The 13989-nt window shown below is 45.8% G+C and overlaps 1 protein-coding gene across 1 annotated transcript in view; it reads left to right on the top strand.

Annotated features, from left to right (window-relative positions):
* htt (huntingtin) overlaps positions 1-13989 on the top strand; it is a gene marked incomplete at its 5' end in the record, with an annotated part of 120590 nt that overhangs the window by 56323 nt on the left and 50278 nt on the right. Inside the window, 2 exon segments of the mRNA XM_077645809.1 lie at positions 609-723; positions 3933-4052. Coding sequence (XP_077501935.1) covers positions 609-723; positions 3933-4052 — 235 coding nt within the window.

Raw genomic sequence — 13989 nt, 5'->3', positions numbered from 1 at the left:
ACCAACAAAGACGCGAGTAGCATTTCACAGCCCATATGACAAAACACATTCTTGCATTACCATTCACTTCTTTTTGCACAGCACCAATCTTGGAAGTAATTTGAAGTCCAAAAAAAGACTCATAATAACGCATACAAAATTTGAAGCTAGAAAGAAGAAGGGATCTCTTGAGCCAGGCTACAGCTAAGCTTTTGTTCGAGCTTTATTAACACCTTAATTAGCAGTTTCCAGTTGAGATGATGCCGTTAGCAAATAGTTCTCTCCCTTGGTTAGTGTCCACTGAAACATCCAGTAAGACATGTGAATATTTTCAGAGGACAGGAGTCACAGGTAGAAATAGTACAATCTAGTAGTCATATGGGTCCAGTGGTTATGTTGTCTCTGGCTAGTGAGTATTTCTCCTGGCATCACAAAGGGATGAATTTGCAAAAGTAGCTGCAAACTATGAGCACCTTCTCATTTTTTTAGCATTTTTAAGGCTAATGGCAACCTGTTTGTGTAGGGAGCTTGCTGGTTTTGTTACCTTGCTATTCTGTGACTCTCTTCCAATGTGATGCTAAATGTTCTACATCAGCTAAATACTTTAATTTGTGTTGGCTTGTTTTCAGGCACTCGCATCTTCTGGCACTGTTGGAGAAGCTGCTGAAGGCAGACGCATCACAGCATTTGGCATGTGGGGAAGGAGCTGACTTGGTTACCCCTCCAAAGCTGCACGTGAATAAGGTGTGTCTGCTAGGATCCATGTTCATATAAAAGAGAAATCTTTGCCCAAGTTGAGTGTTTCTCTGTCATGTACTCGTCACATGGGTTAACAACACACATTTGTCTTGCCCTTCTGCTCTTTCTGTGTTCACACCTTTCTTTTGAGGATGTCCAGGTAAGTTGAGTGTCAGAGGTATAAAAAATCTATTCAACTTGGTAAATTGGTTTGTGCTATGGTAACAAAAGTTGTTTATGTTCTAGATAATGTGTGAACGAAATAGCTACAAATTTATACAGTGAAACCTCATTGTAGTGAACAAGTAAAAAATCGTAATATAGGTCTTTATAGCCGAAATTCGTAATATAAAATTTCGTCACAAACGCGCGTAAAAGCGGCGCAATTTAGTCATTTAAAAAACAGAAATTCTGGCGATGCTTACTAGAGAAACGGAGAGATGTTTTCCCAAGTTTTGGTGGCGTTTTGAAGGCGCTCACGGCTATTCCTAAGGCCGCAAAAAAACCGAGCGCCATTTAGGTTGGCTTCTCCGCACAGCACCGCAAGCGCAGGTTAAGTGCTGGCTATAGTGGCCTCCTCGCATCGCAGCTGTGTCACGTACAAAGCGGTACGTCAGAGCGAAAGCTATTGCCGTTTTGACCACCTCCGCGACAGCCGGCATGAGCGCAGGATTGTTACTGCTAGCCTACAGCCACCAAGGCTGCAGCTTCCATGGCGCTTTCAATGGATGCCAGAGGCTTTAACACGTGCTGACTGCGTGCTGCTAGTGCGAGATAAAAACACAAACATTGGTGCGAACGCTTGCCGCATCACCACCAGTCACTTGTGCGGTGCGGCGAAGCCTGCAGCCTGCCATCCGAACGGGCACAGTTTGGCGCTGGGAAGTTCGATATATCCGTTTCATTGCCATCCACGTTTAATATATAAAGTAGACATTGCATTCGTTTGTCAAAAATATTTACGAAGAGTTCGATATAGCCAATAATTCGTAATACTTGTGTTCGTTAAATCGAAGTTTGACTATTATTTCTTTTAAAAGCACATGCTGTGATGTTCAGTCCTGGCCATAATGTAACAAAGCATACTTCGATCATCAACCTGTTCTTATGCTTACCTAGTGAAAGTGAAGAAGTACTTTATACTTATGTCAGCAGATGCTGCTGGCGCGCTTGCGTGTGAACCCAAGAAACCGTACCATGTTTACTTGCGTAATTGGCACACTTTTTTTTATTTAAGCTAGGATTTCAGAAAGGGGGTGCGAAAATTACATGGAGAATTCGCAAGCACATTCTAAAAAAACTATACAGAGGTTGTATTGCGCAGTATGTACTGTGTGTTGCTGCCTGTACGTCGACCACCCCCCCCCCCCCCCCACCCGCCCACCCACCCTTCAACTTGTACCCCTCGCTGGCCAGAAAAAAATTGATTCAAAATATAGGGGACATATACCCTCCCCCGGCCTCTCCCACATTACCGAGTTCCGTGTGGGACGGCATCGCGGTGCATGTGGAGCTCAAAGCAGTAAACATGCAACGATAAAATCACAAAGCCAGCAGTCAGAGGCCAATGGAGATAAAAGGCGATAAACCGGCGCCCTCGCATGTGGCCCATCTGACTAGTGGCAAGCAAAACAGCTAATGGTTTGGTAGTTTTGGATTCCAGCTTGCACTGGCGGTTACCGGAAGTTTGTTCGCACAGCTGTTCAGGAAAGTGACCGCACATAAGCAAGTTGAGTAAACAGCGCACAGTTCTTTCCTCACCACTCACACTTTTCGTAGCCACACACAGCAATGCGGCCGCGCTGATCTTCCAAACCTTGCCTTGCACACACTTGTGTACACAGCGGTGGTCGGGTGCAGCAGGGAGCACGAAATGTGCAAGTAAAAGGTTTTTTTTTAAAAACCCAGGCAATAAATTAGGGGTGTGCAAATTATACGCGAGTAAATATGGAAAAGGTTTCGGTACGGGCGCTTGGACGAGTAACCATATAACCATACATTTGGTGCTCAGGCGTAAGTAGTTCAGGCATCCCCTATTTCTTTTGGTGTTAAGGGGATATGTGGGTCTTGAAACTGACTTTTTTTTAATTTATGGTAGGATTCTTTCTAAAATGACTGTAAGTGTGTTTTGTTTATGTAGAGTTCAAATATGCAATCAGAGTATGAATAGCACAATTATAATTTGAGTTGTAAGCAGTTTTGTGATTTTAATTGGGTTCTTCATTACAGGTCATTAGCCAGAAAGTGTCTAAATTTTTTTAAGTATTTACAGAACAAATCACCCAAGATGCACTTTGTCCGGTGATGTTTTTACACTTCCCTCGATGAAACTACATTGATAAAAAAAAATCTTTGAATAGAACATGCTAAATAGGTTGGCTGGTAATTTAGACAAGCTGCCAATTAATATAATTGCATAGTGTAAAAGCCAGTAAAAGTAGCATCAACGCTCAGCTCTACTTTTCTCGAATGAATTGATACCAGGCTCATTTCAATTTCTCAAGGCAAACCAGAAAAAAAAGCACGCAAGGCAGACACTGTATTTGTAATATCACGACCGGAGATAAGAGGCTTGAAGTCTGTGTGTGCTTATTCAGTCTCAGGAAATCGAGTCGTGGGAAAATGCCTATAGCTTTGGTTGCGCTGATGTGATGCCATCCTGCAAGATGTCGAATGAAAGGGCGCTAAACGAGCTTTCAGATGGTAACAATATTGTGGTGATCGGAAAGCGGTTTCGGAATTGCAACTGCGTGAAGTGAAACGTCGTTTCGAAGCTCGCACTTTCTTTTTCAGCTGTGCGACTCTTGGAAGTTTTCTTTTTTTTTTCATACTTTGAGATCATTTTGAGTGTGAATATTTTGCATAGCTATACTTTGAAGAATGTTTAGTACAAAAAAGTGTTTTTGCAATTTTCTTGCTTCTCAAGAAACACATGCCACCATAAGCATGTGCGCTCTTTGACAATAAGTATGCATCCCATGGTTCTGCTGTTCTGAACAGCTTTGGGGTCCTGTTGTTAGGTTCATGTGGCACTGTCGCCACTCACAGGTTCTAGAAAAAGAGGACAATTTCCCCGCTCTGTATGACATGTGTTTCTGAGTTTCAGAACAGACAGTACTGCAAAACTCTCAAAGCATAGCCTGGAAACTTTTTTAGGGAAGGAGTGCATATTTTTTGCAACAATTGTTGTTGCTCCTTCTCTTGCTCTATTGCAGGAATGGTTTCTTGCACAAGTACGTGAACGCTGTTGTTCCGGGCAAGCGTGTGCAGTGGAGTGCTCGCAACTGCTGGCTAACTTGAGTCATGAAGACACAGAAGCCATCATTCAGTTGAAGGTCAGTCTTTTAGTCCTAACACTTTAGAAGTCAGGCTTGTGTGAACTGACCAAACACACTCCACACCGGTAGGACTCAAGTCTGTCTGTTCACATGCCACACTTACTCAAAATGCAATGCAATGTAATCCACCTATAATGATACCAGATATAATGATATATCGCTTATAACGATCAAATACTTTAGATTTATTAAATCTCTTATTGCCCCTATGTAAAAATAAATTATATATAATGATAAAATTATCATCATTTATTTACCCTTTAAGGCCCTTAGTTTAGGGCATTACATAAGGGGGGGAGCAGCCGAGGTAATACATTGGCAACATAATACATTATCAGCGGAATAACGGATACAACAATAGTATTCTAGTTGCCCGGAAGGTGTTTACCACCAAAATTTGTCTGAAAGTTTGATAAAAAACAAAATACATTGAAGTGAATGACGTAAAAACTCCGCAAGCGGAACCAACGTGGCGAAATTCGAGAGGGGGCATTGTGTAAGCCTTTGGAAACCAAGTGCTATCTTCTTCACAATTGCTGGAGGGAGGAGGGAAGAGCTTGCTTCTCCGTAGCTGCTTAGCGCTTTCTCACACAAACATTGTTTCTGCCATTTCTGCCTGTTTTTGCACTTGTGAACTGGTTAAAAATGGTGGCGATAAAGCGCGAGGCGATATCTCTGAACGCACCCCCCACTTTTGTTTTTGAGAATTTACTTTTTTTTAAAGCTTTAGCTTTTCTTAGCACGTTCTCATGTTTCACACTGTCCGCAGCGCAGACCTTGGCAGCATGCCAAGATGCTGTGTGGAAATAATGTCACGGTGTATTTATCTTTTGATGGGAGCTCCGGCAGATATAGCGATGGTTGGTTATAACGATCAGATTTTCATGTTTTCTCAATATCATTATTAGTGGATTGCAGTGTAGCATGTGTGTGTTTGCACGGGCTGTGGAGTATGTGTTTACATGAAGTGAACCAATAGGGGTAAACCAATACGGGTAAAACCCTTCTATAGTAAAGTAGCTCAGACCAGCAAAAATCTTTACTATATCAGGGTATTTATAAATCAGTTGTTGGCGATGGCAAGGCTCTGACTATGCTCTCTGGCTGCTTACTAAGTGCCAAGTGTTGGTTTATAAAACAAACACTCAGAAATGCCTTACATCCTGCTCTTATCGTCCCTTTATGTGATAATTATTCATTATCAGTTATCACATGTTATCACGTTTTCGACATTGTTTCCGTCTTACACAAATACAACATGGTAACAAAAATAAAGCGAGCTTGATTCCATCTGAGAACCAAAGCTTTCCATGATCACAGCATCATCTTCTGTAGCTTCAGCGTCATCTAAGAGGCAGTAGATAAGAAACGCTCGCGACAAAGTCAAGCGCGTAAAAACCGCCTACGCAGTTCCGCCGCACCTCCGCTTCTTGCCGCTGCTTTGCGTGGGGGCTCTTCGAAAGCACGCATTTTTTGGCGTGAGATAAACAAAATTTGTTGAACCCAACACCAAAAGTAATTGCACTTTCCAATTTCTAAAAATTGATATGGCTGTTACTAGCCACCAGCTGCAAATCTCTAATTGCAACTAGGCACCTGACTGTAATAGTTAAAAGCCGTTGTTGGAGTGCTCTAAAAGTTTTATTTTCAGTGCGTTATCGATACCTAAAGTGTTGGATAAGTTATACTTCAGGTGGAAAAAGTTAACTCGCATGTGAGTAAAATTACCAGAAGAGCCATTCATTTTTACTTATAGTCTGCTGTAGAAGCCATCTTATTCTTGGGAGTGTAGGTTTTCACTTTCATGCTTTCTACTTGCCAGTACAGCCTGGCCGCTGTGGGGGCTCAGTGGTTATGGAGCTCGACTGCTGACCTGAAAGACGTGGGTTCGATCCCGGCCACGGCGGTCGAAATTTCCGAAGCACTCCACTACGGCATCCCTCATAGCCCGAGTCGCTTTGGGACGTTAATTAAACCCCCATAAAACCATAAACCAGCCAGTGCAGCCTGGTTGCACTAATGTTGTTACACTGTTCAGCAGAATTCCACCTACCTTTGAGATCTCAGTAAAAAACTTGGCAGCATTGATAGGAATCTTAGAGGAAAATTATGAAGTCTTACAGAGTCAGATGCTTGCTGAAGCTACAAGCTTAATTATGCCAAAGTGAATGCCATTAGCATTTCAAGTGCTCTTCAAGAGTTTAGCTTGTTTGTAAGGGGCATGTGAATATTCAAAATTTCGAATAAGAATCGAACATGTTTGTTATTTGGTTCATATTTGTTTCGAACAATTGATACAGCAGAACCCGGCTGTTATGTTCCCGTGTGATGTTCCCGTGTGCTGCATTTTCCTGGCTGCTACGATTTCATGAGCCATTCCCATCCAAGCTCCCACAGAATCCCATGCAATACAGACTCACCTGTTACATCGCAACTATGGCGGTTTTCCCACATGCTACGTCATAAATGTCACCTTGCGGTAGTGGTTCACCCCATGCCACCATTTTGACAGTGTACATTTAGCGCACGCAGAATGGCGACGGGGCCGAAGGAGAACTTTGTAGACTCCATATTGGCGCTTGCACCATGCTCGGCGGCTTCCGCCATGTTGCACCCGCACCGACACTGAGCACACTTACAGGCGGCGTGAATCTTTTTCCGGCTGTTGGTGTTCCATCACCACTGCTGCATGAGCGCGAATGACGCGAGGCGCGAAAGCGAAACTGTGCCACAGCAAACGCAGCATGGGCAACACTGTACGAGACATAGTTGCGTGGGTTGGCTCCGAGGTATGTTTCTGTCATATGCGTTTTTCCAGCCAGTCATCTGCAGTTTAAAAATGCCATCTCTAGGTTCGAATAGACAAGGATTGTGTAGGATTAAAGTGGACACCGCGAAAATAGTGCAAAAGCACACACGCATGCCTAAACTTTGCCCACCCCATGGGCCCACTCTCTTCGCTGCTGCCTCCTTTCAATCAACAGGTGCTCAAGCAGACAGAGAGGCATTGCAGAGCATGTAGGACTTTCTATGCATGCGAACAATCGTGAGAGCCGCATAGCCTTGCTAATTCAAGACGAGTATTTTCCCTTTAGTAGAAGTAAAATAAAAAAACTGCAAGCAACAATGTACTTTCTTTTTTTTCACGCGTGCTTCCCAGCATCTGCGTTTCCCGCTGGTATGTTTTTTTTTTCTCCCACGGTCCCATGAAGAATGTAACAGTGGGCTTCTGCTGTACTCGAGAATTTTCAAATATTTGGCAGCAATCGTGCTGACTTTCATAGATCTGACCATTACAAAACCACAGTACCTGGGCAAATTATTCGAAGATCGAGTATCGGGAAAACACCACGAAGGTGTTTTCTTTGCTTTCTTCTCCATCGTGTTCCGCGTGTGCTGGTCACATTAGGATGCTACTAGGCTTTGATCTCGTGCGAAATTCCGTTAAGTGGGCTTCTTTCCCTCATATCACATGTAATGAGAACAATATGGCCAACCACCCGCTTCGAACAGTCACAGTGTGAAAGTGTGCAGTTTTTTGTTCGATTCTTTCGTAATATGTTACATATTTAATGTCCATTTTCGTGGGCCACACCCATGGTGCTCATTCTATCATCTTCACAACGCTTTCAGCATGAGCTTTGCCATCTCGTTTGTTCAACTACAATATGAGGGAAAGCCCACTTGCAGGAATTTCTGGTGGGGCTCCTGAAGCGGTGCCGAGTTAACGTGTCCAGCAGTGGAAGTGGTGGTGTAAGAATCCTGCCTATTGCACAATGCGTTGTAACTTGCGCACCTTTGACGTGCACGTAGCTGCAGTCATGACAACGATACGAGGACCCCTGTTGCTAGGTCAAAAAATACCCTGGTCATGTGGTTTTGCTTTGAAAGCTTAACCGCCAGCCTGCGGCAAAGACGGCTATTGGCCGTGCATTCACCAGCTGTCCAAACCAAGCTGCGCACTGCTTTCAGATGCCGATTGGTGTGTCGCTGGTATTTATATAAGCATTCTCACCGTCCCAGCTCTAATGTGTATTCTCCTTGTTAAAGTCTGCGTTCTTCCAACTTTCTGAAACTGCGCACTTGTCAATGGCTGCTGTTTGTGTGATAGAGTTTTCTCACATGGCGTCATTGGATTTTTGCATTTTAGGAAGCTTTTTTTTTTTTTCAGGGACGGGGGATTTTATAACTCGACCTTTGGATAAATCGTGCATTTCTTCCAATACGTCAAAATCTAAATTAAAGAGGTTTTACTATTGTCATGTTACCTTAAGTTGCCAGTCATGTGTGAATTCATGAACTTCACTTTGTCTCATTTTACATGATCATATTGCAGGCTGCATACTATTATGCTTCCTAATCAAGCAGCTTACACTTCTGTGCGTGTCGTTTTTTTTTTTTTTTATGGTGCTGAGTGAGTCGCTTTGTTGATTTTGGCTGTAAAGGCCATACACTATTTTGAAAAAGAAGGGGGACAACAATGTTTGCCCATTTATCTTCTGAAATTTTTTTTTCATACTGAACAGATAGTCGAAAGCATTTTCTTCATATTCATATTTGAAAAGTTCAGAATTTGCACACCCTTACTTGCTATCCGTCTTACTGAAAGTCATACTGAGAGTTTACTTACCAGTTGTGAACAGATACCGTATAAACGCGTGTAAGGGCCGCACTTTTTTTCCCAGATTCGGGGGGCAAATTTCGGGGTGCGGCCCATACACGCGATTTTCGAAAAAAAAATTTTTTTTTTTTCAAGTGAAAGCAAACCAATCTGGAATGCGCGGCATTTATTTACCGTTCAGGCATCACTCACGGAGTCTTCAGACTCCGAGCTGGTGCTGTGTTCAGGTAAATGTTCAGCCCACAGACAGTCGTCTTCGGTCCCGTCTAAACTGTTTGAAATTCCGGTCACTTTGAAACTCCGGGTTACAATGTCAGTCGACACGGAATTCCACGCGGACAGAATCCATCCAAGCACAGTCGCGAGCGGTGCCCTCTTAAGCCGCCCTGTCGGCGTCTCGTCGTGATTGCCATTGGCCATCCATTCCGAATACTGCCTTCGAAATTCAACCTTAAAAGGCCGATTGACGCTTACATCCAGGGGTTGCAGCATGCCGGTGAGGCCGCCCGGTATCACGGCCATGTCTGTGCGGATACCGTGTAGGCGTTCCTTAACCCTACCCGTCAAGTGACCGCGGAAGCTGTCCAAGACGAGGAGCGATCGTCGGGCCAGCATGGTGCCTGGGCGCTTCTTCCAAACGCTTTTTACCCAGTCGAGCACAAGCTCATCGTCCATCCAGTCCTTTTCTTGGGCGCGAACTACAATTCTCTTGGGGAAAACGCCTATAGGAATCGTTTTTCTTTTCAGGATGACGTAGGGGGGCAGCTTCCGCCTGTCCGCGGTGACGCACAGCATAACGGTACACTGTTGGCACTCCGCGCCGGTTGTCCGCACGAAAACACTCTTCTTTCCTTTCAGTTCAACTGTGCAGCTCTCGGGACAGTCGAACCACACGGGGGTCTGGTCGGCGTTCGCTATCTGCGAAAATATATAGTTGTGCTCACGACGCAGACCGATGACATACTTCTGAAAGCTGAGCACCTTGTCGGTGTAGTCGGGGGGCAGCCGCTGGCACAGCGTGGTCCTTCGCCGAAATGATAGGCCCTTCCTCTTCAGAAACCTTCGTACCCAGCCGGCACTAGCCTTGAAGTCCTCGTGCGGTATGCTTTTAGCACGCGCCAAGGCTTGTGCCCTCACGCGCAGCATGTCCGTTGTCAACGCGTAGCCGTTGTTCCGCACTTCCATTGAATAGCATAGCAGCTCTTCTTCTAGCTCAGGAAATTTGCATGGCTTGCCTCGGAAAGCGCGCTTTTTGGAGCTGGTATTCTTCAACGCATCCCTTTGTCCGCACCACCGTCGGACACACTTCTCGTCCACGTCAAATTTTCTGCCCGCGGCACTCTTGCCGTGTTCGAGAGCGAACTCCACTACTTTCAGTTTAAAGCCCGCTGTGTAGCTGTTGAGGTGCTTGCCCATCGTGCAACAGTGACAATGCTCGGAGGCAGTTCATGAAAAAGTGAAGAACGACAGCGCACGAGAGCAACAACTATGCCGAGCAACCACGCTAACACAACCACCAAAAAACGCATGCTTTGACAGCCAGAACAGAACAAAGTTAGACCTGGCAATATTGATGCCGATACGGATAGCGGAAGTACAGTAGCAGAAGCTCGCGGCAGAAGAAAAGATGATGATGATGACCCGCGGCCTCGGGCGCCATCCATGGGCGGCACTTTGAAGCTCCTGTGCGCATGTATTTCGAAGGCTATTCTTGCGTGTTTCCTGGAAAGTTTGGGTGCGGCCCTTACACGGATTTTTTTTTTTTTTTTCAAATATTTCCTTTGGGAATACAGGGCGCGGCCCTTACACGGGTGCAGCCCTTACACGCGTTTATACGGCATCTATTGATGTCTTAGTAATTCAGTTTTTACTTAATGGTTTTTAGCTTTGTAGTTTCGCTTGAGGCTGGCAAGCATAGTTTCCTGCTGTACACCAGAGGGAAAGCTATCGGCTCTTCACTTTATCCACCATGGACGCCCGAGGCATGCTGGGAAGACATCATACCCGATTGGCATCTAGTGGCTCGTTGACTGTGCTACGGGTTGGATTTTTTGGGTTGTTCAGTTTTGTTTTCGCCATTTTAGTTTTTGCTGATGTTTTGTGTGCTTTGTGGTTGTGTAGCGCAGCTACGCACGCAGTTCATTTGAGATCCGAAGCATGCGAAGGCACTTGACCTCGAAGTGAGCTGAGCACAGTGACTGGTGCCTTCTAGGCCTAAAGGCTGTTTGCCCCCTCACTGGGAGCCATTTACACAGCAAGCTCGGTTTTGCTCAGCAGGAACCAGTGCTACTTGTGCATTGAAATGTGTAAGAAGACAGCAAGGTATTTTAGGAACTGAGAACTCTGCAGTCTGCTGCCGTGATCACTCTGCACATTTCTCATAGAGTCTCGGAGACACTTTAAAAACGCAAAGTACAAGCGCAACTTATGTTAACCGTACTTGCCGAGGATTTCGTTTGGTTCATTTCGAAGACTGGCGGGGGCCGCGCATTGCATGCAAGAACAACTTCCACTTCATGAATTAGTTCACCCGAATGAATACCCCCATGTTGCACTTGTCAGCATGAACATGGCCGTCACTTACTTGTGGTAAGAGAGGTTTCCACTTCCTAATTCATGTTTTTCTTGGCAAAATCTGTAAGCGCAGCGCCAGGACATGGCGAGAGCCGGCACTTAGTGCGCGCAAACTACCGTATTTACTCACGTAATCCTCGCACTTTTTTTCCCTGAAAATCAACACGAAGTTTGGGGGTGCGATAATTATGCGGGGAAAATTTTCAAGCAAATGTTTGGGAGTGTTAAATGCAAAGATGAATGGGTGCAAGATCAGGATTGTCAGGTCTGCAATTGTAAATATAACAAAAACATTACTTTCAAGCATAACTTACCTTCGTTATGAAAGTACAGGGTGAACGTAAGCTCAAGCTGCTAAAGCACTTTATTTGCCGCGCGCAACCTCTCCGTCACTACTCGCGTTGCGTACGTCCTGCAGGCAACTCTACTCTTCATCAGAGTCCGTGTCGACACTGGAATCGATGGTTTCTTCATCTTCCAATGCTTCTTCGTCGTCCCACACCAGGTGGTTCTCGGTTGCATCCAGGGCGTTCGAAATTCCTGTTTTCTTGAAGCTTCTGGCCACCATGTTTACATCAATCATCCCCCATGCCTCTGATACCCAGCTGCACAGCAGCTCCACGGACAGTCTTTTGATCTTGCCGCCTGGCGTCAGAGCATGTTCACCTTCGGCCATCCATTCTGCATACAGCCTCCGGACGTTATCTTTAAATGGCTTGTTCAAAGATACGTCAAAAGGCTGTAGCATTGATGTGAGGCCGCCGGGTACAACAGCCAGGTCCGTGCGCAGTTCCTTGAACTTCGCCCGAACTGACTCTTGAAGATGGCCCCGAAAGCTATCAAGCACGAGGAGCGACGGAAGAAGAAGCGCTCCCGGTCACCGCCCCGCACAGTCTTCACCCAGTCCACCATAAGGTCCGCGGTCATCCACCCCTTTTCTTGGACGCGCACGTGTATACCAGGGGGGAGCTTTCCTTTTGGGAGGGTCTTCCGCTTGAAAATGACGTACAGTGGGAGCTTCCGCCCGTCCACCGTCACGCCTAGCATGACCGTGCACCTCTGTTTTTTGGCACCTGTAGTCCTGATGTGCACAGTCCGAGCGCCTGTCTGTTCGACTGTCCTGCTGCTGGGCATATCAAAATTCAGCGGAGTTTGGTCCGCGTTCCCTATCTGGGAGAGCAAGAAGTTTTTCTCCTGCCGGATCCTGATAACGAATCGATGGAAGTCCACTATTTTCTCTTCATAGGCTGCGGGCAGGCGCTGGCAAAGCGTCGTTCGCCTCCTGAGCGAAAGTCCATTGCACTGCATAAATCGTGTGGCCCACCCGTTACTAGCGTGGAAGTCTTGCACCGGGATGCCCTCCTTTCTTGCGATTACGAGCGCCTGGTTCCATATCAAATCAATCGACATAGCACACCCATCCGCTCGTCGAGCCTTGATATATTCCAGTAAAGAGGATTCGACAGCAGGAAATTTCCCAGTCTTCGGTCCACGGAAGGCCCGGCGCGTCTTACCAGTCGTCTTGAGTTCGTCGTGCTGCCGTCTCCAATACCGGACGCAAAACTCGTTGACGCCGAAGTGTCTGCTGGCGGCGCGGTTGCCAGGTTCCAACGCATACTCAATAGCTTTTAGCTTAAAAGCAGCTGTGTAGCTTGCGTAGCGTCCCATGGCGAAGCGGCACAAAGAGCACGGTGCAACACGCAAACAAGGCAAACGAGGCCTACTAGACACCGGAGAGCTGGAGACACCTTCGCAAAATGGCGTAGCAGTGGTGAGTGGATGAGCGGTAGCGGCGGTGGCAGCGGATGATAGCACAGTACCGCCGCCTAGTAGCACGCGCGCCCAACCATGGCAGTTAGTTGTGGCCGCAGTCAATAGATGGCGATCGCTACGACAAGCAGACGGCTCGCGGCAGTAATTTTGGGGGTGCGATGATTATGCGGGGAAAAAAAATTTTTCCAATTTTTGATAGCCAATGGGGGGGGTGCGAGCATTACGCGAGTGCGAGCATTATGCAAGTAAATACGGTAGTTTCTCGTGGAAAAGCGGGTGCTCGGCCAAGTTTCTCATGGCACGAACATATATAGCCTATGCACAGACATAGGGCGCATACCGCAATAGCAGACAACACCAATGAAATGTCTGTTTTCCACATTGCGAAAACGCGAGCTTCTAAAGGGTAGTATTTTAAGCGCTAACATTTTTTTTTAATATTCGTTTTGTTAAACGCAAAAAATTATTTTCCACAGTTAGCTATATTTGGTGGCATGAAGAGAAAGCCCTCTCTAGCCCTGAACAAATTCGGTGATGGTTTGCTTTTCTGCTCATTTATTGCAATATACAGTAAGCATATTTTATTACAGGACATACTGAATGTAAAACAACGCTTCCTTGCAATGTGTGTTTTGCGAAAATTTGTATTTCTGCAGTCATAGTTATGTTTTAGGGCCTAGCCAAGTACGCTATGCTGTCTTCCCGGCATTCCCACGGTGGATGAAGTGCTATTTAAGAAACCAGCATAGATGGTGGCGCCAGCTTTCCCTCTAGGCAATATTTATAAACTCTGTGCTGGCAAGGAGCTACTGGTGTGCACTGCCTACAAAATCTGACTTCCTTGCAAATGTGAATGCCTGGTTGCCTCACCATCACTTCCATTGCTACTACCTCAGAGATATGCAATTGTTGTGTTTAGTGAGGGTTGTGCCCTGGTGAAGGAGCTCTTAACATTCATTGAGGTGG

Source organism: Amblyomma americanum, chromosome 1, assembly GCF_052857255.1.
Source record: "Amblyomma americanum isolate KBUSLIRL-KWMA chromosome 1, ASM5285725v1, whole genome shotgun sequence".
Taxonomy (NCBI): Eukaryota; Metazoa; Arthropoda; class Arachnida; order Ixodida; family Ixodidae; genus Amblyomma; species Amblyomma americanum.
Note: the sequence above shows the minus strand (reverse complement) of the source record. Positions and strands in the feature narration are given on the sequence as shown.